At 48.1% G+C, this 27,519-nt stretch overlaps 1 protein-coding gene across 2 annotated transcripts in view; it reads right to left on the bottom strand.

Moving 5' to 3' along the window:
- The window catches only part of CRELD2 (cysteine rich with EGF like domains 2), a 272,969-nt gene that overhangs the window by 111,386 nt on the left and 134,064 nt on the right, over positions 1-27,519 (bottom strand). For both annotated transcript variants that reach the window (XM_069629255.1, XM_069629256.1), the window contains exon 8: positions 26,906-27,004. In XM_069629255.1, the coding sequence (XP_069485356.1) occupies positions 26,906-27,004 (99 nt within the window). The remainder of the gene's footprint in view (positions 1-26,905; positions 27,005-27,519) is intronic.

The following is a 27,519-nucleotide window of genomic DNA, read 5'->3' as shown; positions in this document are numbered from 1 at the left end:
AAGAGCAAACCCTTCAACCATATCAAGCTCCACCCAGGGAAGGGGGAGGCTTTCACCTCAACACCACAGACCGCTAGACAGTTAAGAGAGGAGAAACACTGCCATGAGCAGAACCAGACGAATGAACCGCTACAAACGCCCAGCATACAGAACGGGCAGAGAAGCTGAGCACAGAAGTACAAACCGACGAGGTAAGAAAAACCCCCCCTAACCCAACCCTAAAACCTCAAGTTCCACATACACCTCCTAAACACCAAACAAATGCAACCCCTTCTCTGCACAGCAGTCTGCATGCACTTCACTACACTGCAACAACAAAACAAACCACACATAGTCCCCACACAACAGCACATGGGAATCTACCGAGCCGTAAATCGCAACCCAAGCTCAGAGAACGGTGCAACCTGGACTGAAGCTGTCAACAAGGCATCACATCTCTCGCTCTACCTCTTCCCGCTGTGCCTTACTAGCCCAACCCACAAACTTTCCTTTTCAGATTCACCAGAGCGCCAGAGGACCACTCCGGTGGTGATAGTGCGCGGTATAAGTGATCTTTAACATTAACATATAACTTCTAAGTGTATCAGTGTTTTCTTGGACTAAGTGTATGGTCCGAGTTCTTTGTACTGTAAGAAAGGTATGGTATCATCCAGTAAGACAGACACAAGTGATCACAGTTCAAGGGTGTTTAGTGAACTTCAATTGGGATTGAAAAACGCCCATCTAATCCTAAATCTAAAGATGGGAGCAAGCTGCGACCATCAAACAATAACGCAGTCCTAGTCGAGTCTGTCAAAATTAAAGGGCCTATACTAATAAACCTATTGCCAATCCTTACTTCAAAAAATACAAATAGCGTGGAAAACAATGTTATGCAAAAGAAGAGTGTTTAAGAAATATGTCAGGATATTCAAGCCGTTGGCTTCCCCTGCCCACGTTTTCAGCACGGGACAAGGCGGCCCACTTGGGTTTAACACACTCTCTGGCTTCTCTAGCACGAGGATGCAGTTCAAAATCTCAACATCAGCGCCTTCAGTGTCAAAGTCGCTTTTCCATTCAAAGCTTCCTTTTCAGAGGGCCATATGTAACACAACATTAAAGTTCTGTTCTTCTCAAGATTTCACATGGACAACTTCTCGGGTGATTTACTATTCACCCCGGTTGCATATCTGCTGGGCTCACACCAAATGTATCTACTTTTCCAAACTGTCCTTATTCATCAAAATTGAAGTCTTTCTAGTGTGCGTGGGTTTTTGCTCGACCCGTCGCAGGACCACTTCAATTCACAATTACTCATTCTCTTCTGGATATAATCTTTTTCTCACTTTCACTTTTGCCACTTCTCAGCTGGATACCTTACAGAGAAGACCTTTGATTGGGCACCCACTCATGCTGTACCACTATCAGAGGTATTATATCTTGCTTTGAAAGTTCAATCACTTCACTCATCAGCAGTTCAACTTCACTTGCATCTCTTAGCACAAGCGTTTTAACAATGTTCGTTCCAGCTCTCGCCATACAATACCGCTGCTTGCAACCCTGGCTTCAATACAAATCGGTCGGTGTCCTGTCAATTGGTCGACTGCAATTTGGTCGACACCATTTGGTCGACACCATTTGGTCGAATGCCAAATGGTCGAATTTTTTTTTTTTTTTATTTATATATTTTTTTGGTGGGTTTTCGTGTGGGGAAAGAAAAAAAAAAGAAAAAAAAAAAGAAAAAAAGGGGGTTGGGGGGGGGGGACCCCCCCAAAAAAAACCCAAAAAAGGGGTAAAAAAAAAAAAAAAAAAAAAATTTGACCATTTGGCATTCGACCAAATGGTGTCGACCAATTGTCCTGTCGACCAAATGTTTTCGACCAATTGACTGGTAACCAAATCGGTCTTGTATCAGTGTTAGGCAAAGTTTGTATGCAGTACCCTTTGGGTGCAATACACACAACTCTGACCACAGGTATAGGAAACCCAACCTTTGGTATAAGTTTGTACTACACAGTTTTGGTAGCGTGTTGAGCAGCCAGGCTTATCTCAAGAGGGGTCAATGGGGGTCATTACGAGGTTGGAGGTAAGGGGAAAACGATGCCGGTAATGGATTACCAGCATCGCTTACCGCTCCGCACGATTATGACACGCCAACCCGCTATTAGCGGCACCGTAATTAACGGTGCCGCTAATAGCGGCAGGGGCGCGGGCACGCGACCCTTCATGCCAGCAATACCGGCATGGCGTAAAGAGGAGAACATCACAAGTCAGGCGGTCATGCAAATAATGGCCTACTGAAGCCCGAAAAGTACCTTACCGGCATGGAGCAAATACCAGCATCGCGGACCACCCGTAAACGGCCATGTGCAGTGTCCCCAACTGCCACAGGTGCACACAATCAGCACAGGTGGAGGCAATATAGACTGGGCCAGCACAAAAGGAGCACACCCCACCCCTTCCCACACCCAGTCACACACCAAAATGATTCCAATACTAATAGCAATGCTGGGGCTGGATAATATGATTGCAGTGGAACTGCTGCAACAACAACAACAGGCAGCACAGAGGAGACGCAGGAGGAGAAGGAGGGTGAGGCAGGCCCAGCATGCCCCACCAGTGCAGCCAGTGGTACCACGCAGGCAGCCCCCAATCCCTCACATCAGAGCCAGTCCATTCAAACTAACCCCTGAGCAGATCCACACCCTGTAGCGTCTGGACCGGGACACCATTACCACCATTGTGGACATGATACATGACGACATTGTCAGCCTGATTGAAATATGCACCGCCATCCCACCCCTACTGAAGGTAGTGTCTGTGCTCCACTTCCTGGCCACAGGCAACTACCAGCACACAATGGGGAACATGCATGGCATATCACAACCATTAATCTCACGTACGCTGAACCAAGTGCTTGATGCCCTCCTGAAGCTCACAGGCGACCACATTTACCTACCACGGACAGCCCAGGAGATCTCCAACACCAAAGTTGGTTTCCATTCACTGGGCGGCATCCCTGGTTGCATTGGCGCCATCGACTGCACCCATGTGGAATTGGTGGTCCCACATGCCATGGAGGTAGTGTACCGCAAACGTAAGTTATACCACTCCATCAACGTGTAAATGGTATGTGATTCAAACAACATCATCACACATTGTTCTGCCCGATTCCCCGGATTAACCCATGATTCAATGGTCATGCGGAACTCCACCATACCACGCTACATAGAGCGACATGCAGGGCAGAGATCCTGGCTTCTCTGTGAGTTGCACGTTAGGCTCATGGACATGCGATGTGGGTAGGTGATTGGGGGGAGAGATGCATACCTCACCTGGCTGAGATGGGGGGGAGATGCATACCTCACCTGGCTGAGATGGGGGGGTGGAGAGAGATGCATACCTCACCTGGCTGAGATGGGGGGGGGGGAGAGAGATGCATACCTCACCTGGCTGAGATGGGGGGGGGAGGGGAGAGATGCATACTTCACCTGGCTGAGATGCGGTGGGGGGAAAGAGATGCATACCTCACCTAGGGATGTAACGATATTACGGTATACCGTTAAAGATACCGTGAACCACTTAATCGAACAATAATAACCGTCACATTGTTTATACCGGTATACCGTTCATACCGTTAAGTGTGCTTTTCAATCTAATTTGGAAAGGCTGCAGTAAGCAAGTGCTGCACAGTCTTGGTCTTGCACTGTTGGATGTGCCGTCTGCCAAGTAGTTTCAGTTGGAGCAGTTTTTAATGCCATTCCATAAACCACACGTGCCTTACACAAAATCAATATGTTAGCAATAGGAAGGATAAATATAGTGCCAAGAAGGAAGAGGGTTTACTTTGGGTTGGCGGCTTTGGGGTTTACATATTTATAATGGATAATGTTTTCTAAACATATGACAATGGGGGATTTCCCTGGTTCTATCATTGAATTTACTTATAATTAGTCTCTGTAGTCTCTGTGGGTATTCCCTGCTGCCATACCAAAGGGTAACATGTCCGTGATTACTGAACACCTTTTCGCCCACAAGTAAACTAAAGGCTGTAACATAAAGAGCATGCGTGTGCGTGTGTGTATGCGCACAAGCGTATACTACCATCAGCCTTCATTGATCTGTGGCATGCAGGTTATCAAGATGGCAACATGTTTATCTTCACCAGTAGCCAGTGTGGGAGCTAAAAGCCTAAATGACCACTTAAGAAAAGCTATTCAGTTTGCTTTGCCAGTCGCAGCAGTACTCCCCCCTGCTCCCCTCCTCTCCTCTCCACACGTGTGTGTGTGTGTTTGGTGGAAGCAAGGGGTGGCATTTCAGTGGAAAGTATGTTGAAAAGCCCAATTCTGGGTCTGGTTGCCTGGTTTTGTTTGTGATGATAAATCTGACAATTTATGACCTTTTAGAAAATATTTGTTAAGATTAGTTAGCTCCACCTGCTATACCGCGATAACCATGATATACCGTCATTTGGCAAGAAGGTTATTGTACCGTCATAAAACTAATACCGTGACACCCCTAACCTCACCTGGCTGAGAGTGCCTGAGACAATGGACCATGCTCATACCCCAAAGCAGGCCAGACTGGACCTGACACCAGACCCCAAAATGCAAGACGTAAGCTGCCCTACCATGAAAATGATGCAGTGTTACAACCATCCCATAGCCATCAACATGTGCACTGTACATAATCAGACCGTATCCGCCGCAACACAATGCAGCTACAAGCAATTAGTATGGCCAATGCACAGCACCAAATACCATCAACAGAAAGGACAGTCCTCCATTACTGCGTTCAAAGGAGTCACATGAGGGCCAAATACATTAAAACACCACTACACTAACACAGAGGTCCACCAAAACTGCATGTCACCATTTGTTGTGCATAGTGAGAGCACCATGAGGCTGCCATCAACGGTGACAGGATGAAAGCATAGAAATGACTGCACATCAGCCAGATCATGGGAACAACCAGCACCAGCGTGGACAAACACAGTGAATGATCACTCAAGGACTAGGACACCCCCCTGCGCCCACTAGACGATGGCACGCACACCTGTCCATAGGAGGAATACACACATAGCGGTCACATCGTGTGTCTCTATTCATGCATGGATATGTGGTAGCAAACAGGAAATAAATGCATGATATGGGGTCATTGATACAGGTCCCATATGATGTGATGACGTTGTGAAAGAGACCGGTAGGGGGTGTCTGTACTTCTGCTCTCTATATGGTAGAAGAGAGGCACAGAAGACCCCAGCCAAGATTCTCTATTACGGTAGCAATGGACGAGCAATCAAGGCCTAGCTTCTCAGGAGGTGATGCAGGCTGGTTCTTAAGTACAGTGTAGTCCCCAAGCCCCCACAAAGGAATGTCCACACACTGTATTGGTTAGAACACAGTCTTTATATAATCAATATTTAAGGTTATGTACACTTGTCATAATAACTCACTTTGTACTTAGGAAAATCAACAATGGCAAATATATACAATTCTAAAGTGGTACCACCCTTTGTATTAGATCTCATTAAAGTGCATCAACAATACTGTAACAATGTCACACAGATCAATAGAGTGAAACCAGCAATAGAGAGAGGAGAGAAAATAAGATGGTTGAGCAATAGGCAGAATACTGGCCCCTACCACTAGACACAGTTCTGTGTGGAGATCCCCCCACCTGAGCAACCTATAAAATAAAGATATAGCACAAGCCCAGTCCATATATTGTTCTGCAAGTCTTATTCCCTCCTATAATGTTTTTACCCCCCCAATGTACCTGGTGGAGTCGAGTTCTTCGAAGAGGCATCGACAGATCCTTCTTGAGCGACCCCCTTTGAAGCGGGAGTCACGGATCGTCGAGAGGCGTCGAGAAGCGTCGAGGAACTCGGTGTTCGGCGACAGGGAATCGACGGCCCTTCTTGAATGCCTTCCCTTTCAAGCGGGAGACACGGGGCGTCGAACGTCCGTCGACAAACAGGGTAGAACGGCGTCGATGAGGCGGCAGCTTCGTCCGAGCGGTGCTAGTCGGCGTCGGAGCGTCAGCGTCCTGCAAGGCAGAGGCGTGCGGGGCACCTCGGTGACAATAGTTCTGGACCGCAAAGATTGTGGAGACGGAGGCCCAGCAAGGGCGTCGAGTCGTTCGAGTCTTTGTGGTTTTCGGGTGGCGGGAAACCCACCGGCAGATTTCTCCTCAGCGCGTTGGTCGTTCTTGACTTTCTCTGGCAGGATAAAGCGGTTGACGGTGCGGACGAGGGAGTCCTTCGATCCGAATGTTCTTAGGCAAAGGAGCAGACGGCTCCGGTCGTCGGCGGCACGGCGTCAAGTGGTTCCCACGGCTGGGCAACACAACTTCGACGGGCCTCCAGCGGTTACACAAACCTGCGAACCCTGGTCGACGGCAATGGACTTCGACGGCGGCGATGTCCGGGTGCTTCACTTCGATCTCCTCGGCGGTCCCGTCTCGGGTCGGCAGCCTTTCAAGGGTCTGTCTTCCAAGGTGCTTCGGCGAAGATGGAGCGGTGCTCGATGGTCCCTCGGAGCACAGGAAGAGGGCGCCTTACCAGGTCCTCGCTCGGGTCAGTCTTCGACGATTTCGGCAGCCTTCGGATCGGTCGAAGCAAATGCAATAGCAAGTCTTCTTCTTCCAGCTGGACGTCGAGGATCAGCAGTTCCAGTTACTCTTAGAGTGGAGACTCAGCTCCAGAACGCTTCTGAACGTTCCCTGAACCCTCCTGAACCAGTGGTGAGAGGTCCCCAGATATACTATTCTGTCTCTCATCCACACTGCTGGCACACACTCAGCAGCCAATCATACAGAAGGGCATTCATGCAGTCAGTCAGCCAATCAGGCACACAGTGCATTCAGGCCACACTCCTCCCTTTCAGACACTCACAACAAGGAATGTGGATTGGGACAAGTAACCAGCCATTCAACACTACACACTGCATTCAGGCCAGTTTCGGGCAGGGCTGTCTCAGTCTTTGTCTCTCATGCCAGAAACCAGACAACCACAACAAGGAGTGTATATTGGTCACACACTCCATTCACCCAGGTCCCACCCACAGGAGGTACCCACAACATACAGTCACTGGGAAGGCTCCAGTCAGTCTAGCTGGGCCTTCACAACAACACCATATATGGAACTTCCACCCAACAGCCAGTCAGGGGGAAGGGACAGAGTCAGGGCTTCCCAGGACTTTGGGAAAACAAGGTAACAGGCAATAGAAAGCAAGAGGCCACAGGGGCCATCTTGTTTCCTATCAGGAATCAACTGATCCCAATGGCAGGGCCTGGGTATCCCACAATGGAGGACACCCAGAGCACCTGTCAAATTCAGCATGGAGCTGCCACCAGCCCATACCCTGCTCTGTGGGCCACCCACAGGTGCCCAAAACATACACTAGGGGCACAGGGTTGTACCCCTACCCATGGGTGCCATAAGGGTATCCCATGGGTCTGTTCACCAAACCAAAAGAGAGAGCTGCACTGCCAGGAGTCCCACATGGACTTCTGGGCAGAAAACATGACAGAGCACACGATAAAAAGCAGTAAAGGACAAGTATTCAGAGGCCCTGTCCCTCTGATGCATTTCCAGCATCACAGACTTACACATATACATTGTTTCCCACATGCAGGTGATGCAGGCTATCCCTTGAAGAGGTGGCTCCTTACCCCAGTCCGGAACCCGCAGAACAGGCACGAGGAGGACTACAATCATGCGCATACACATACCCGTGTGGTGATTGAGCAGACATTTGGCCTCATGAGGGCATGGTTTCGCTGCCTCAGCAGGTCTGGTGGGGCACTCCTGTACGGACATGAGAAGGTGGGCAAGATCGTCATGGCATGTGTCATACTACACAATATGTGCATCAGACGGAATGTGCCTCTGCCCCCCAACGCTGAACTGCAACCACCCGACGATGAAGGTGGAGATGGGGCTGCACTTCAGGGAGGTAGGGATGCACTGGAGGGAGGTGACATGCACCTGACTCTGATTAACCAATGTTTCTAGCACACATGGATGGGGGGTGTGACATGGAGGTGGCACTCAGGGCACTGGGTGTGTCAAAGACACGGACACGGACACTGTAGACTGTTCACCAATAAAGCACACGTACACAATAAGCAATGTCCGCATATGTGAATTATGATTTTCCAACAGGTATTAAAGAAACATAAAGTGCACACGCCCTCCACCCCACACACCCTCTACCCTCTCCCCCTCCCCCTCAACTTCCCCACACATCCCCCTCCCCCCTCAACTTCCCCACACATGGTGTGCACTTGCATGCACCGTAAGTCAACATGAGTTCAGGATGCCTGCCAGAGCCTACACCCCTTCTCTTCTGGCATCAGGTGGACCCTTGGCCGACCTGCACAGGTTCCGGCCAGACCTACGCAGGGGGGCTGGACATCGTGGAGCTGGCATTCGACGATGTGGCAGGTTGTTCGGCCACCTGTGCCGGAGCCATGGCCTGCATTGCTGCCACCATTTGTGAGAGTACCTGCCTCATTGCTGCCAATTCGCTACAAATTTCTTTGGAGCTTGTCTCAATAGCAGATCTTATGAGAGGCGCATTCCCTCATCTCATCCCTTGCATGTCCACATTCTGTGATATGCTGGGTTAACAGCCCTGCCAGCTCCTCCTGCCGCTGTTGAATTGCCCTCATCCCCTCTTGGCTGATTGGGACACTGGTGGAGCTATGAAGTGCCACTGCCATCGTTGGTTCCTCGTGCAGGCTTTGTGGGGGGCTGAAACTGGCACCCCCATGACTCCCCAGGAGACAGCTCTTGCCTGTTGATGTTATCAATGCTGGTTGGTGAGAGTCGTGGCGAGTGCAGTGGTCCTGTAGCGGCAGTTGTGCCTTGTTTGAGACTTTCAGCCTCATCGTCGGACACGGCTGCTGTGGCAGCTGGCTCCCAAACAATACTGCTGACACCCGAAACAGTGCCTTCAGCCACTGACTCCTGGGTGTTGGTGGCTGGTGTGGGTGCTGTGGTGTTGGCCGTGATGGAAATTGGTGGTGGAGGTACTGGGGTTGTCTTGCCCTTGCGCAATACTGCAGCTTGCCCTCTTCCACTTGATGTAGAGGGGCAGTTTGGTCCCTCCATGCCCCTGGCCTTCTTGTGGGGCGTTGCGGCATCCTCCCTGGTGTCCTGCTCATCAGTGTCTGATTGCGTGCCTGTGGGGGAGCAAGAGAGGGAGGGCATTAGTGATGGGTCAACATGCATCAGGCATGCATTGGGGTTGCTGTTTCTCTATGGAATGGCAGGAGATTGCCATTGGGGTATGACATTCGGGTTGCTTGGCTTTTGGGTGGGTAATGAAGGGATGTGTCTGGGAAGAGACATATATGGGGTGCATCATGCATGTGGACGAGTTGGTGCTGTGCACTGCCTATAGGCAGTCTTGCAAAAATGTGTCTGATGGACCCTGCCTTCCATCTTTGCACTGTCAGTTCAGGGGGATATCATCGTGTTGTACTTTAGAGTGTTTATTTTGTGACACCTACCTGCATCTGCCGAAGACGGGGCTCCTCGCTCCATGTCCCCCACTCCTTCTATGGCCTCCATCCCTATTGTGCTTGCGCAGATCTCCTTCCACGGTTGCAACTTGATGGGGGAGTCTGCACCACCATCTGTAGCCATCCCCCGTTTCCGGTTGACAGCGAGGATGTTGCGTACGCGTAAGCGCAGGTCGTCCCAGCGCTTCCAGACGTCTTTTGGTGTGCGTGGGGTGGTGCCAACGGCACTCACTTTCTGCGCCACCTACGCCCATATGGCCTTCTTGCGCAGCAATGCGGGTCGGGACATGTTGGTAGAGAAAACGGCCTCTCCATGTTCCTGCAGCGTCTCGGCGAGCATGTTCAGCTCCTCCTGTGAGAAGCGCTCCTTGCACAGGCGGTCTGCGCTTTTTTTTTTTTTTTAGAGATTTTGGCATTCTTATATGCTGCAGGTTATGGTACAGGTGAGGAAGAGGTGTGGTCGGGATTGGGGTCCTGGTTACAGAGGATGGCAATGGATTGTGTTTTTAAAGATGGCCGCCGTGCTCTTTCCCGTTCATGTGCGATGGAGCTAGTTCCGGTTCCGCTTATTAGTGGTGACTGCTAATCGCGGTGACCGCTAATACAGATGGCGGTGGAGCCATCTACGCTTCGCGCAATGCTGGTAAGGGCAATTTTTTTTCGCCCTTTACCGGCATGGCGGTAAGGTCGTTACCGGCATGGATCAAAGCTTGTGCCCGCGAAGTCGTAATAGGCCGCTTTTAGCGGTCTATTACCAGCACGGACATAGTATTTGCTCCATGCCGGTCATGACCGGTACTTACCTCCAACCTCGTAATTACCCCCAATGTGAGCTGTAGGGGAGTTACACAGAGATTCACAGTGACAAGTATTCAAATAAACTTTTACCCACAAGGTTTCTTGAATAAACAATTATTAATTTATCAGTCAGTTAGAATAATCCCTCTTCAGAAGGGAGCAATACGACTAACACTCAAATACTCTTCATGAAATACACACTCTTAATATCTCTAAATCAGTAGATACCCTTTTGGGATGGCCCACAGACACTACCTACACCCTTAGGTGACCTCAATTGCTAGGGTGCTGGGGACATTAATATATCACAGTTGCATTTAGAATCATAGAAGTCAAAGGAAAAGGTTATTTAGAACATACAAGAGACCACAAATATTCTTAAGCAGACACATACTTTCAGATCCCCTAATAAGAGTCATTCAGTGAAAGAGGCAAAGACAAAGTCAATTGGCAAAAGTCTTTATGAGCTGAAGCACTTCTTTGTAAGTAAGTAGAAAGTCTTTGCACAGTGTTTTAGATGTCTTTGAAGAAAAGAAGAATCAAATGTAGGGCCGCACGCTGATTAGACTTGTGAGTAGTAGAGGATGCAAGCAACTCTACAGTAAGAAGTAAGTTCTCTAAGACTTTTTACAGTACCTTTGTATCGAAGAAAAAGTGCAGCAGATGGCTTCTGTTCCTGTGCAGCTCTGCAGATCTCACTGTTCCTGGGACTCAGTCGTGGGGACAATAGGGAGGACTCCTGGGGACTCCTGCACTGCAATGGGATGGTCACCGCTCACAACCAGCAATCTTCAAATCAGTGGCTGTTCAGTGTTTCAGCTCCACGCGTCTACCGCAAATAGCAAAACCGCAGTTCCTGGCTGTCGAGGTGGACTTTCCTTGCTTCTGGGGTCCCACACTCTGTTGAGGGGGCTCAGGCTCGGTCAGTCCTGCTTCCTGGAGCTCTAGACCATCTTAACAGCAACGCACACAATCTGGTGTTCCTCTCCCTGGCTATACGGTTTCCATCAGCAACTCTGTGGAAATTCATAAAGCTCCAAGATGGATGTCCAGGTGGCTTACTTTGGAGTTGATTTGTCCCACCTACTCAATGGGAGAAGTCGTCCTTGCAGGGGCTTCTCCGTCGATACGAATTTGGAGTTTCAGCACAGCAGCAGGGCTTCACTTGGCAAACCAACGGTCCAGGAGTTGCAGCAGGCATCCTCTTCAAATGTTTATTCGGTTCCTTCGTCCAGTGGTCAACTCTGCCTTCCAAGCCAAAAGCCTCGCCTTTTATTCAGTTCTCTCCCATTCATTCCAGCCTAGCTGTCAGTCACCCAGCAGGGTGGCTGTCCTTGCCGGACAGTCAGCTGGCCAATCACCACAAAGTGCATTTGGGTCTCCTAGGAGACTAAGCACAGGGAGTTTCAGGCACCTCCCTCACTTCCTGCCTACCCCAGACACCCTGGAGCCAGAGGTGGGCTTCACTCTTGAATCCCACCAAAGGCAAAGCAAACAAATGGGACCAAACCTGGTGTGGTGCGCAGAGTAAATCTCAAGAAGGACCTTTCCACAAAGAAATGGCGAAAAAAGAAGACCAGGGCCATTTTGACAAAAATGGCACCCTTAGGTGCTTTACTGCAGCTGCGAACACAGCACGTGGTAATAACACACCACGGTAGTTTACGGCTCGGTAGATTCCCATGTGATGTTGTGCGGGGACTATGTGTGGTTTGTTTTGTTGTTGCAGTGTAGTGAAGTGCATGCAGACTGCTATGCGGAGAAGGGGTTGCATTTATTTGGTGGTTAGGAGGTGTATGTGGAACTTGAGGTTTTAGAGTTAGGTTAGGGGGGGGGGGTTCTTACCTCGTCGGTTCGTACTTCTGTCCTCAGCTTCTCTGCCCGTTCTGTATGCTGTATGAAGGTTACTGTCGACCTCGTAATGTTATCCATTGAGGTGCATCCACCTATCTAGGTTCAATGTAATGCTACATACCAGAGGGGTAATATTGTGTTTAAATAAGTCCTTTGTATGCTGAAGGAATTTGTATTCCCCAAGTAGGCAATGGCCTCCACCTTCCATGAAAATGGGAAAGACTGCCTTAGGCTTGTAGTAGTGGAAATGGGATTCTGAAATATTAAGTCCCTTGGATTTAGCTACATTAATTTGATAACTTGATTCTGCTTCAAATAATTTTAATTCTGCCATTGAAGCTGGCATAGTAGCTCTGGAATCATTCAAGTGCAACATGACTGCTGGTGGGCGGGCGGTTTACCAAGTCCTGTCTGAGACGGCGCTTAGGAAAACCCACTTTGGGTGTACAGGGTTTCATTACTTAGGTTTTGCCTGAACCACACAAGGGCTTGGTAGAATGACGAGCAGGCAGGCTTAGTCTAAGAAGGAAGGACGGCTGTAATGAGGTACTATGAGAAACCAGAAGGTGTCTCCCCCACTTATCCACAGGGATTGGTCATCCAGGTGGCCAGGGCACAGCCACCGCTTTTGGATCCAGTTCCTGGGGGTGGACCAGTGCGAGAGGATCACCTGGGTGAGGGGTTTTCAGGGGGGAGGGGGAGTGCGATACCGGATGGCGAGACATAGTATCCCCTTCCCTATAACACCTATTCACCATCCTACCAGGTAGGATATTTAGGACTCTACCCGCACCCCCTTTTTACAACACAAACACTTTCACATGGACAGCGCCACTATGAGAGAAAACAGACTTAACACCCGAGCAGTGTACCTGACGTGTCTCAATACAATGGTCAGGCAATTACTGACCATTACACACACCTGACTTCCATTAAGGAACTCCAGGGGAATGGGGACATGGAAGCACCAGCACCATTGCCAAAGGTGCCTGTGCTTCCGTAAGAAACATACCTGCAGGGGCCGGTACTCCCGACACGTCAGACCTGATTGGAGATCTGGCCCCTCCAGGCATTCTCGTAGTCTGGCGGTCGGGAAAGGGTATCGGTACATTGCTACCAGAACCCTTATTTCCGGATCACCAGACTTAGAATGAGGCCCAATGTTTCATGGCTGGGATGCATAGGGGCAATTAAGATTAACTTGATCTCCAAACTGCTATATCCTTTCCTTGCCTTCCTGATTGAAATACCAGATTCCTTGATCTCATTGCTACAGCGCAGATGGATTTATCTGGGTCAAAAATTTCTCCTAGAATCCAAGTGAGGGTCCTCACCAGGTGGGTGGATTTGAGAAAACTGGGAGTTCCAAGAGGTATCTGTTCACTGCCCAGCTTTCCCAACTGTTTTATTGGCTCAGGATCCGGTCACAGTTAGGTGGGAAGACATTGAGCAGTGTGTCACAAGGATCCCACTGTCAGTTTTGCCATTCCAGTCAAAGTCTGATTGATCACTTGGAGGGATGCTTCTCCCCAATACACAGACCAATCATTAAACTTTGTACAGGGTTTAATCCAATGTCACTGGTTATTGGGAACCATTTCTTGCTCTGCATGATGAGAAGAGGTGTTAGAAGTTGGGCACAAGGTGGCCTCGAAACATCTTAACTATATAGGTGAGGTACTGTTCTTTCCTTCCTGGTAGGCGCATTTTATTTAGAAGAAAGCAAAGCATGCAGGTATTTCAACATAGGTACTGGATCTTCAACCCTTTGGTCCGCTCTTCTGGGTCGAGACCTCCCTTTGCCCTGGAGCAAATTATATCAGGGCATCTCTCTAAGGGCTGCACAAAACTATAAAAACTGCTGGACCTCTCCGACCATGCAGAGAAGCTGCCCTATGTGCGTAATTAGAGTGGGCAAAGGGAAAGACCAATAGATAGCCTTTTTTTAGGTTTGCATATGGTCTAGAGCACAGAACATCTCTAGTTGTACATTCATTAAAGCTTTGCTTTGGATGGTATGTACCCCGACAACATTTCACATGATGTTTTCCTCCTATTCGCCGATCTGTTGGCAAGGGTGTGGAGAGAGGGACCTCATTAGGAGACCAGTGGTGGTTCTGTTGTGAGCTTAGATTTCTTGGAAATAAATGGTTGGCCATAATAAAGAATGTCTGCAATGTACAAATCCCCCGGCAACCTGTGGTGATCTTACTGGGAGACACTGAAGAGGGGGTTTACTCAGACAGGCCATAATGCTCTCTTGCGCTCTCATCTCAAGGCAGCGAGAGTGACGATGACAAATCAGAGGAAAGCATCAGAGGGCTTAATTATATCCTTGTCAAAGTGCCAACATTTGGAAATTATATCAAGGAGAAAGTAACAGCCATTACATCGGGTAATCACCCAAAATACCTACAAACACGGTACCACTTCATGAACTATTGCAGAGATAATGTTCACCCTACTTTCTAGCATATTCCACTTTTCTTAAACATAATGGGGGTAAGGCGGAGGGCAGGTTTTAACAAGGCACATTTTATGTCGTACTGAAGGGTTAGTGGGATATGAACAGAGCGTGGCAGCCAAAGTGAATGACAGTTGTAAGACAATTTGGGGAAAATATGTACATGCATGGACCTGGTTACATAAAAGACATCAACCACTTGACAAACATTCTTCACGTCCCTATTGCTTCTAGGTATGCAGGCTGCAGCCAACGCGAAATGGATTCAACTCACGCACTGTGAGCTGCTGCAGCAGGCCAATTCGTCAGCAAAAGGCCTAAATGCTAAAAGAAAAAATGCTGGCACTACGTTTGGAGGCCTTCCAGATCGTTACATCCTTGATCTTCTAACTGCTATTGAAGGTGGAGTTTGTGCACATTTCGAGTGCAGCTGTTGCACCGTAATACCCGATGGAGAGGCTTTGAATGGAACATTGAAAACAGGTATAAGGGAAAAAGACACTCCATGAAAAAATGACAAGTGAAGCTAATGGAGTGCAGTTAAGTAGGTGGATGAACAGCATTTTTACATGAGTGCCCACCAGGTTTTCTGGAGTATTTCGAGTCACTGTCCCTGCATTCGTCCTCATTCTCGTCACTTTCTGTATTGGAAAACATCTTTTGAGACTTTATACTAACAAATAAAAAGGAAAATCTATGTTGGCCACAAGCAGTGAAAAGGATAATAAAAAAAGAAGGGTACTAATGAACTAATTGGGCAAAATGCAGAGGACGATATTGATGGGTGGGTCAGAACACAACCTGAGGATTAAGAAAACTATGAGCAATCTTGGATATTGTGTCTAAAGGATGGACAGCGGTATCTATATGGGTGGGAGACGCATTGGATGGTTGGGAGGAAGTGGGGCGATAGGACGAGATTAGACAAAATATGGATTCACAAAAATAAAGTAGCAGAAAGGGAACGGGAGTGGGAAAAAGCTTTAGTTATTGATAGATCAATAAAGGGGGGGAATAATGTGGGACAAATTCAAGTTCAGTGTGGTAAAAAGGTGTGGAATTACCAGCTGTGGGACTAGCACTTTGAACGGGGAGGGAGCTTCCTGGATAGCGACACAGTAATCTGAACTAAGCCCATGTGAGCGAAGGGCGTGTGACTAGAAAGCAACTGCTGTTTTGCTGTGGCTGCATTTGTATCCATTCCCCTGCCGTACCTCGAGGATCTGAGGACAGCAGGAGACCGAAGGAGAACGAAGCGCCGTCGCGCTGAGAAGCCCCGCCCCCTCCTCTGTGGCCCGCCCAGGCAGGAAGTGTGCCTACATTAGAGCAACCCAGGCACCCTTGCGGCGCTAAGCCCATGTGAGCGAAGGGCGTGTGACTAGAAAGCAACTGCTGTTTTGCTGTGGCTGCATTTGTATCCATTCCCCTGCCGTACCTCGAGGATCTGAGGACAGCAGGAGACCGAAGGAGAACGAAGCGCCGTCGCGCTGAGAAGCCCCGCCCCCTCCTCTGTGGCCCGCCCAGGCAGGAAGTGTGCCTACATTAGAGCAACCCAGGCACCCTTGCGGCGCTAAGCCCATGTGAGCGAAGGGCGTGTGACTAGAAAGCAACTGCTGTTTTGCTGTGGCTGCATTTGTATCCATTCCCCTGCCGTACCTCGAGGATCTGAGGACAGCAGGAGACCGAAGGAGAACGAAGCGCCGTCGCGCTGAGAAGCCCCGCCCCCTCCTCTGTGGCCCGCCCAGGCAGGAAGTGTGCCTACATTAGAGCAACCCAGGCACCCTTGCGGCGCTAAGCCCATGTGAGCGAAGGGCGTGTGACTAGAAAGCAACTGCTGTTTTGCTGTGGCTGCATTTGTATCCATTCCCCTGCCGTACCTCGAGGATCTGAGGACAGCAGGAGACCGAAGGAGAACGAAGCGCCGTCGCGCTGAGAAGCCCCGCCCCCTCCTCTGTGGCCCGCCCAGGCAGGAAGTGTGCCTACATTAGAGCAACCCAGGCACCCTTGCGGCGCTAAGCCCATGTGAGCGAAGGGCGTGTGACTAGAAAGCAACTGCTGTTTTGCTGTGGCTGCATTTGTATCCATTCCCCTGCCGTACCTCGAGGATCTGAGGACAGCAGGAGACCGAAGGAGAACGAAGCGCCGTCGCGCTGAGAAGCCCCGCCCCCTCCTCTGTGGCCCGCCCAGGCAGGAAGTGTGCCTACATTAGAGCAACCCAGGCACCCTTGCGGCGCTAAGCCCATGTGAGCGAAGGGCGTGTGACTAGAAAGCAACTGCTGTTTTGCTGTGGCTGCATTTGTATCCATTCCCCTGCCGTACCTCGAGGATCTGAGGACAGCAGGAGACCGAAGGAGAACGAAGCGCCGTCGCGCTGAGAAGCCCCGCCCCCTCCTCTGTGGCCCGCCCAGGCAGGAAGTGTGCCTACATTAGAGCAACCCAGGCACCCTTGCGGCGCTAAGCCCATGTGAGCGAAGGGCGTGTGACTAGAAAGCAACTGCTGTTTTGCTGTGGCTGCATTTGTATCCATTCCCCTGCCGTACCTCGAGGATCTGAGGACAGCAGGAGACCGAAGGAGAACGAAGCGCCGTCGCGCTGAGAAGCCCCGCCCCCTCCTCTGTGGCCCGCCCAGGCAGGAAGTGTGCCTACATTAGAGCAACCCAGGCACCCTTGCGGCGCTAAGCCCATGTGAGCGAAGGGCGTGTGACTAGAAAGCAACTGCTGTTTTGCTGTTTGGCTGCTTGCTGCGGCCGCGGATACTGAGTTGTGGCGTACGGCCGAGCCTGAGGAAATCCGAGCTCCTCGTGCCCTACTAACCGGACCAAGTGTGCGTGGCCCGCTACTATTGGTGTCATGTCTTCGACTGCCGATAAAGGGAAAAGTGGTAGTATCTCCATGAAAACTCGTGCCCAAAGAAAGCAGAGGCTGGAGTCGCCTGAAAATTGTTTACAGACTCCTGCTGAGCTGCAACAGTCACCAAGGCGCCTCCCAAGTGAAATCATGGACACAGCGACGCAAAGATCAAGCCACCAAGTAAGTGAAGATGGGTCCACTGTGTCCTATTCGTATGACTTTAATTACACCATGAGAATGGGGGCCCTAAGCCAGGAAAGAGTAGCGATCCTCCCTTCCCCCTCTCACACAATTATATCTGCAACGCCTGTCTGTCCTACTCAGGCAATGACGTCTGGCTGTCACACAGAAAGCGTGCATAGAGACGACATGACAGCTGCTCCTTGTCCTGTTCCTGAGGCTCCGATCGAATCCTGTAAGGCCACGACCTCAGCGCCGATGGCAGAGTTAGATATGGGTGTTAATACCGAGAGTGTAAGTGCAACGCAAACTGCTTTGCCCATGATTACGACCCCGCCATTGACAGGGACCACTCCTGGTCACAAGGAGCTCTCACCTCGACACACAGGAAGTAACCCCATTAGCCGGAGCCTTTGCAGCGCTGCGTGGCCAGTGCCCCTTCACCTGCTCTCAAACGAACTAGCAGTCCAGCCAGGCAATGTAGTCCTTGACAGCGCAAGCCCGAGCAAAAATGAAGCCACGAGCGGTGTTTCGCCTCGGCTGAGGTTCTACAGCACCCTTGACAAATTGGTACCCTCTCCAATAAAACTGTATAGCGGGCTCTCTGAAGGCGAATTCCACGACCCCCCATCTACGACTATGGGCAGGGCGGAACCTGAGCATGGTGCGCGCCCAGAAGCCTGCAATACGCCGTTACATGGCGAAGGGGTGTGGTCCAATTTAAAGTGTTTGGCTACCAAAACTGACTCACAACGCAGAAACTCACTGGATCTGGTTAACAAACTGCTAACAGACCTTAAACAAATCAATCAAGTGAGAAATAACACTTCGACCTCAAAAAATATAGCTAACGGAGGACATGAGCCTAGGACAGAGGCACATGACTCGTTATCCAGCGCACATGGTAGGGCGTTGAGCAACCTCGATAATCGCCAACACGTCCACCAAATTGGGCCGTCAAAAAGAAGAAGAGCCGATTCGAGCATTTCCCCGAGCTTCCAATGCTCACAGAAGAAGATTCCGAAACAAGGGGTTGCCGCTCTGGCCCAACCCTCGGCCAGGCTGAACGCCAAAATATGTCACGAAGCCGTAGGCTCACCGAAAGCCCATGACTGCTACGTATCCTCAAGTGACACTTCATCCTCGGACTCATCCATTATGGATCGCCCATATCCGAAAATTAGGCGGTTCCCTTTGAGCAGAAAGCGCAAGGTGGAACATGAGAAAGAATGTAACAGCACTACGAGTCAAACGCCATATATGCCTGGCATTCAATCCACTATTCTATCATCCATGACTTTATCCCTCGCACCATTCCTTAAAATGTACGAACATCTAAACGAGAACATAAAAGACCTGTTAGTGGTTGTAGCAGGCTTGCAGTCCAAATTGGAAACCTTTGAAAACACGCATACGCTGCATATGGCCGCGATGTTGAACACTAACAATAAGGCAGAGATGGCGTTGGGATCTCTGATGGATGTTAACAAAAATGCAAACTTGGACAAAAAATTATTGGCTGAAGTCGCAAAACAAGCTCTTAACATCTTCCAACAAAAATGCGAGAATAGATCCAGAACTGAGTCCGTAGACGCGAGAGGAATCGTGGCACCCTTGTGCTGTCATTCTACAGAGCTCGGCCATACAAATAGGTTGGCCGTGAACAGAGGCGTGGCGGTGGAACCTAAAGCCCTCCCTGATCCAACATACCAGCTGTGCTCTACCTCTCACGACAACAATGACACTGAAATCGTCCCTTCGAGTTGTACCCGTGTGTCTTCCACTCTAGTGCCTGACAACACTATCAACACTCCTAGAGTTCAACTGTCAGTGGAAACTCCCCTTATGGACTTAACCAACACAAATAACCTGCCACACTTCAAAGACATTTTGTTGGTAAGCCAATCTGTGGAGAACTTGGCCATCCTGGACCCGCAAACGGCCACCTCGTCTGATCAAATTTATGGTCCAAATCAAAATCAAGGTCCAAACTTTATAGACGAACCGATTGCAGTCTCACACAAAGAGACAACTGATGTGTCCCCTCAAATTTTCGACATATTCAAAGCCAATAAGGCCTCCGCCCCAATCGATACAACAGTAAAGATCCGCAAGGGAAAGGGGCCTCAAAAGAAATCGAAGAACCTACCATCAAAAAAATCAAGACGTGGCAATGATTCTAGAAAATTTCTGAGAAACATTAAAACTGTGAATGTTACTGTAAACCGAACAATTACGAAAGAACACAACGGAGCTGTTGGCTCCGAGAACAACACAGTAGTAATCGAGCTTGATCAACCCAGTAGCAGCATCGCAAACTCGTGCGACATCTCTGAAACCCTGCTCAACATGTCAGTATACGGAGACGCTGAGGTGGAAGCCCAGGGTGCGCGTGTTGAAGCGACTCCTACGGTTGGTGCCATCCCCACAGTGTTTAAGCCCGTTAGTACTGGACCCCCAATGGACCAAATCAATTCTAAAGATCTGTCGCAGATGTCATCAGGTACAGACAGGCCTCCTTCGGATGACAGTGTCGCACCTATCAAGACTTCTACCCAGTTCGCCAACGTGTGTCAAAATGCGCCAAGCTCCCATTCCGACAGAGTGGTCACACTACTTGAAGTAACGCAGGCGGTGACTCCTCTGCCCCACGGATTAGTCAGTCAACCAAAGGTGTTCCTGACTTTGGAAGAAAAACGCTGCAACACTATGGCTTCAGCAAAAGACCGTGTTTGCCAGCACACTGTGCATGGTGCCTCGGAAGAGCCGGCCTATGTCAATAAAACCTTTACAACCAGGCCTGCAGGACGGGCGCGTACATCTGAGCCCTCACAAGGTACCAAAGTTCATCCACCACCGCAGCCAAAAAACAATAGAAGTTTGCAAATAGCCTCCACAGCCATTAAAAACCCGTCTATTTATCGCAAACAAGGCTGCCTGTCAGGAAATGCCGCGTCGCTTCATCAAGTGCTCCTAGAACGTATAGACTCAACTGACGATTTAATTTTAAATCGGCACAACGTTCTGTGGCTATGCCACCTGGTACCGACCCTCAGAAATATTGAATCTGAGGATCTCAAAATTGTGGAATTCATAAACGACAACAAAAATGATGCCGTGGTACTACACTTACAATCGAAGCTGATAGCTGACACTCTTCTTCAAGCAGCTCCGGTTCTCATGTCTTTGGGCTTCGACATATCCCTAGCACCAACGCACGACAAAGAAAACCCGATACAAGATGATTTCATTCTACATAAAACGGACGAAAAAAACCAAGTGCGTAAATCTCCTATAAGGTCTACTGCAACACTAACACCTTCTGCACCCCTTACCACCGGTCCAGAAATCTCACTTGCAGCAAGAAGCATAGACTGTCTCAAGATTACAATACAAGGAGCGGCCCAAGTGAAGACCAATGGGATATTAACTACCCAATGCTCGTCTGAGGCGTTGGACGTTAATGATTGGTCGTGGGTCGCTGCCTCGCTAAGCTCAAAGAAATCATGTTAACGCCAGGATCCTAAGGACCGTTTGACACACACTCTAGGCTCCTGGAACACCAGGGGCTTTAGCCACTTGTTTAACGTCTCGTGGTCAGACGGGTTGGACATTATCTGTCTACAGGAGACATGGATATGTGAAAGTCCTATTATGGAAGACTTTGAAATTGCTTTTAATCCTGCCATTAAGCAGAACAAAGGAAGACCCATGGCTGGTCTTGTGGTTGCCGTCAGGATCGCCTCAGGCTACAGAATCATGAGTTGTGCAAACATCTCTCCCTTCATTCAGGTGGTCACGGTCAGCTTGGCGGACGCCGAACATGTAATGGCTTCCAACCTCTGTATTATCAATATTTATTGGAACCATAAGGCCACTGAGGCTAAACACTTCATTGATGAGATAACATCAGTCATCGACGACCTTTTAGTGAAAGAGCCCACACAAGACTTAATCATCTGTGGTGACCTCAATATTGACTGCATTAACCATTTAAACACCTCCGGTCATAAAAAGATCGTAAACAAGCGTGAACAAGAAGTAACAACGCAATGGCGTATGGAAATGGATCTTCGAGAGATGACGTCCCTTAACGGGCAAACGACCGGAGACATACCAGCGGCCCCTACCTGGAGAAGAGGAGAATCAAAATCAACATTGGATTACATTCTAGTATCTAGCAACCTTCATAAGAAAATCAGCAGTCTCGTGGTAGTGTACATGACCCACAGTGACCACGACATGGTAACCCTGACGTTCTCTGCTGAAGCCTATACATGCCAAGCCCCTTGGCCCCACGCTGTCAGGACTGGATCTGGCCGCATTCGGCTAAACCTGGACTCTAATGACATGGATCAGATTGTGTCGTCCTTCAAAGCATCAGGAATGGTAGAGTATGCACACACCCTGACTCAATACCAAGAAGTGAAGAACAAAATAAGACATACTCAATTCACAGAAAAACACAAATTTGATCTTGCGGTTCTCCAACGTAAAAGGCTTCTTCGTCGTGAACTGAGACATATAGGGAACTTAAATTCCAGTGACTCCACCACCCAAATACGCAAGATCAAACAGGGATATAAGAACTGGTTGAAGTCACATAAATCGATTATGCTCCAGAACGACGCTGAGCTCATGATGTCCAAGATGAAGAGTACAAACTCAGCCGATTATTGGCGACTCATTAATGACAACTTGACTCCACAACATGCCCTCCAGGCAAACTTAGTCTTAGAGGCCGAATGGGTAGATTTCTACTCCGACCTCTTTCAGAAGACCAAACATTCCACCGTTTGGGTTCCGCCAAATATAACTCAATGGGACATCGTCTTTGACTTCGACGACATCGTGAGAGTCATAAAGAACTTGCATGCCTCTAGGGCCCCTGGCCCGGATGGACTCACGAATTTTACGCTCAAACAGCACCCAGAAGAATGGGCAGCCTTCTGTGAGACGTTATTTAACAGGATCCTCAAGAGTCGTAAGACCCCGGCCTCATGGAAATCGGCTGTGATTATACCCATCTTCAAAAAAGGAGACCGCAGAAACCCCAAAAATTATAGACCCATTGCCCTACTTGACGTCCTAGGGAAAGTGTATGCCTCCCTCCTCCAGCAACAACTTCTTGAATGGTCCGCCAAGTCTAATCGGGTCGACCCAAGACAGACTGGCTTCGTCAAGGGCGTGGGGTGCGGTGTCAACTTACTCCTATTAAATCTATTGAAAATGGAAGCTCTTCGAGTAAACTCCAAGGTCTACCTTGCACTAGTTGACCTATCGCAGGCATTCGATAGTATCAATAGAGAATTACTTTGGGAAAAGATGAGCAAGTGGAACTGTCCACCAAGCCTGTTAGCTGCCATCGTGGAACTCCATACAGACACCTCCATTAAAATTAGACTAGACTTAAAGGGAACTCTAACAGCTCCTATTGAGACATCAAGAGGCGTCAAACAAGGCTGTCCTCTGGCGGCAACAATCTTTAACTTGTTCATCTCTGACCTCAAAGACTCCATGATTGGCTTAGCTACGTTTCCACCCAAAATCCACGGCTTGCATGTTGACTACTTAGTCTACGCGGATGACATCATTCTCCTGGATTCCACACCGATAGGTCTCCAACGCAAACTCATCGCTGTGGAAAAATACCTGACAGAGAACTGCTTAAATATCAATAAAGGCAAATGTGAAATCATGGTATTCGAGAACCTGCGTGGAGTAAAAAATAATAAGAAAAAATTCACTTGGTACTTGAGTAAAGATCCAATCACGATCGTGCCAAATACAACATATCTAGGTATGAGACTAAGCGCAAGCAGAAATGACGCGCCCTGGCTGGAATCTGTAAAATGCAAATGTCGGACGCTGGCTTGCCAAGCGTCATTAATTAACAAAAGATTTGGCAAATTCTCCTTAAAGCCTACGATAAATTTCTTTCAGCAGAAAGTAGTTCCGTCCCTGATCTATGGTGGTGAAAACGCGTTTGGATGTGGGAACGAAATATGGAATTCACTGGAAAACATCTTTTGGTCCAAAGTTCTACACCTACCTAAAGGGACCTCAACATCATGTGTAAGGTATGAGCTTGGATACATTTCGATGCAAGCCAGGGTTGCTTGGAACCTCCTAAGTCTGTTTAGAAAAACTAAAGTGTCCAATCCAAAGCCACAAATTGAAATTCTTCATAATTCAGACATCAAGAAAACATCCACTATCTTGTCTCAATGGAATGAGTTGTGCCATGATGTCTTGATTAATTATGACATCTCAATCCAAATGTTAATAGAAAACCCTGATGCTGCGAAAGTGAAATTGTGGAGAAATGATTGGATACACACTTGTAAACAAAGATCGACTTCGCGCACAACCCGGGAAGCCCCTCCTGAGGCAAGAGCGTATGGCACCACTCCGACCTACTTGTCTTGCTTCCCGGACGCATGGTCGAGAAAGCTATACCTACAGTTTAGGTTGAATGTTCTTCCGACCAAAGAGCGCCTTTGTTTTTGGAACCTGGCATTGGCTCCGGACCCCATGTGTCGTCTGTGTAAAACTGAACATGAAACACTCAAGCATTTGACGATGAATTGTCCTGGTCTAGTGAAAGAAAGGAACATTCTCTTCGGTCCTGTGACAAAGAACTATCAGTGCCTGTCCAGGGACGACTGGTGGAAAGCCCTCTTTGTAGAAACTAAAAGGCCACTGCTACACGCATTAGTCATCTTTCTTCGAGCTGTGAAAAATCGATTGGACAGCCTCGTGTTATCTTAGCCGGAGGAGTCATCCGACACACAACTTGGCAATCTTGTACACAGTCCCGAGGCTACGCAAATGAAATAATGAGATGCGGTTTCATGCTGGTTGTAAAAATCTTAAATGTGTCTTTGCTTCTTTTTTAAAGGTTTAGAAAATAAACCATATAAAATAAAAAATAAAATAAAAAAGTAATCTGAACTAGCCTGGAGAATTCCCTAAATAACAGTGTCTCACGTTTAAAGAAGCATAGATAATCAAGATGGGTCACAGATGAGTATAACCATTTTTAGCATTAGGCTGAGCCGTGGTATACAGTCCTCAAAGCATGCTTTTTAGAAACGTGTGCTTGGTTCATTAATTTGCTTAGAAGCCGCAGCGGCTTGTAGCACATTTCAAATCCCACAATCCCAGGGTTGCACGGTAGAAAGCAAACAATGTTTGTTACTGTCGAGGTCATAAACCAGAGATCACTGGTCCCACCGAAATGCAATGAATGCACAACCATTTTATAATTCGGCATATTTAATTTACGAAGCCTGATCTACTGACGGTTTCAAAAAACCCATGGCAGTTTCTAATTGCTCCTGAATACATTTCTGCCTGGGAAGAAGGTAGACATCACAAGGGGAACTAGGGGTGATGTGGTAAGGGCTGCGGGACCCAATCATAGAATGTAATGTATGCCCTTCTATAAGGGTTTGATATGCAATCAGCTATTCGTGGGGATACTTTATGTTGAAAAGTGATTGATGTTAATTAGCTTAGACAACTATAAAAGCTTTTGTTTTAAGGGTGTTTCTTTAACAGTGCATTTTCATGCAGTTCTGTTCTGTGTTCTGTTTGAATACAGTTTTCCCAGTTGCGTACGGGGCCCCGAATAAAACTGCGATACTTCTTGCCTGGCGTACACTCCTTTTCGACTACTTTTGTAATTTTTTACTGGTGTGTTCCAAGGTGACCCCCTGAACATTGTATTCACATTTCCCAACCTATTTAGCTCAAGATTTGATTTGCACCCATGCAGTGTTGTGTTCCATCTCATCTTGAGAATATGGCTCCTGCAATGTCCTATTGTTTTGATGGTTCAAGGTCTGCTAAACCACACATTAACAGTAAAAAAAGAAAAATTCCCTACTCAATAAATATCAGTCAGAATCCCACAATCAGTCAGCCGATTTGCTGGGGTCCCAATGAAAAAGCAATGAAAGATGCTTCTTCTGGCAGCTTTCCCAACAGTTACTCTCTAGTGAGTCACTGATCAACTCATAAGTTGATCAGGCAGGATGAGACATCTGCCTAAATCTGCAGATGAGTTGAATTTGTAGTTAAAGATTGAAGAATAGTTGGTATTCTGTTAGTATTAATAAATCTGCTTATATATGAAGAGTGCTTTATGACCAGCTTCACAACGTGGCAAGGCTGAATTGGACATTCCAAAATGTGTTGGCAGTTTGGGTTGCACAAGGGTAACCTTCCTCACATGGTCTTCATTTGCATGAGAGTGACACGTTTTAAGCACAAGGCATGAAAGACTATAACAAGGATTATGCACCTTTCCGGAACGGTCATGAGAAACCTTGAAATTCAGTCTTCTGTATGAAGGGGACTTTGGCAGTTGGTAAATCACCTTCTGCAAGACACCAGACATGCAGCTCTAACTCACAATGTGGGCCTTTAGCTGCTGACTTCAACTCCAGGTGAGACCCAGCCAGCACCTCTGCGGAGGTCAACTTCCACTCCAACAATTTCATGTGAGGTCAAGGCTGAGCGTCACCAATAAACACAGGTGTAACATCGCCCATCAATTTGAGCCTCTGGCTAGGGCATTGGCCACTGTCACTACCTCAAGGCAAAGGCCACAGTCACCTTTTCCCTGCAAGACATGGGGGTGGGAACAGTGTCAAAACCTATGTGTAGTCATGACGAATTCCATATGGAGGTGATGGGTAGGGTTGCCACATTGTGCCTAGTTGAGGCCCTGGGGAACAGTAAGTAGTTACCATAAATGCTGGGACACACCCTGCACAGTTAAAACCATCTCAGCATGAAACCCTGAAATAATGTAACCTCCATTTCTGGCTGAGACCATGTTTCACTCTTACCACTTCCAGATGAGGCAATAAGACATTTCAATTTTCTGGCATTACCTTGGGGTCAGACGTTATTGTGCCAGAGACTAACAGAAAGGGCATGGATAACCCACCCCTTAAAATGTAGGTAGCAAATGTGGGTTGCAGAGGCAAACGTAGATGCCATGGTAAAATGGAGCAGAGGTTTGGGGAGCCAATGAAATGCCCTAGAAAGTTAGCATCAATCAGCGAAGTTTAGGGAAAAACATCCAGAACCTTTTCCAATTGTTCTGGAGTCATCACAATAGAAATAAAAAGATGCAGGGTAAATGGGACTTTCTTTTGCCACTGAAAATCCTGATAAAAATGCATGGCCTCACCTTTTGAGGATTTTCAAGTGTTAAGGAATTTAAAATGTCCTTACCTGTACAAGTTTCTTCATCGGTCTTTGTCCATCCCTGATTGCATTCCTTACAATCATTATTTGATTCTCCAGTGCATGCTTTACAAGCCTGATGGCAAACTGTGAATAGATAAAACCTTATTTATAAGTCAGTATCCCACAACAGTTAACTTAGCTTTCATTTCAAACAAATGATACACATATCAAGAAAAGATTTCAGGGGGGATGCAGAAATGTTTTGTATTCGAATGTGGAGACCATATTAATATATTCGAAGAGATTATGATAGAGGATGGTAGAACTTCTTAGCAACAGTTTCAATCAGAACATTTTCTGGAGGTGTGACCCACAAAATGCTCCCAAACTACTGGTTAAACAGTCTAGAAAACAATTCACTTAGTATTTGGATTGGAAGTGTTTTGGAACCCTCACAGGACTTTTTTCATAGTCTGAGAATCACAATAACCTCAAAATAATGTCTGTGAAATGTGCTCGACAACAACGTCTTCAATTCCCAGTGTTTTACTACCTACTAGGTAAATCAATTGGGAGTGAAAGCTCACCAGTGGTCGCTTTCCCTTTAATAGGATAACTTGAACAGAGCAAAAGAGTCCAAGCATGGTACCTCAAGCTGG

The sequence above is a fragment of the Ambystoma mexicanum genome, chromosome 12 (assembly GCF_040938575.1).
Source record: "Ambystoma mexicanum isolate Mex_15411 chromosome 12, UKY_AmexF1_1, whole genome shotgun sequence".
NCBI lineage: Eukaryota > Metazoa > Chordata > Amphibia > Caudata > Ambystomatidae > Ambystoma > Ambystoma mexicanum.
The sequence above is the reverse complement of the archived record's forward strand: the minus strand, read 5'-3'. Positions and strand labels throughout refer to the sequence as shown.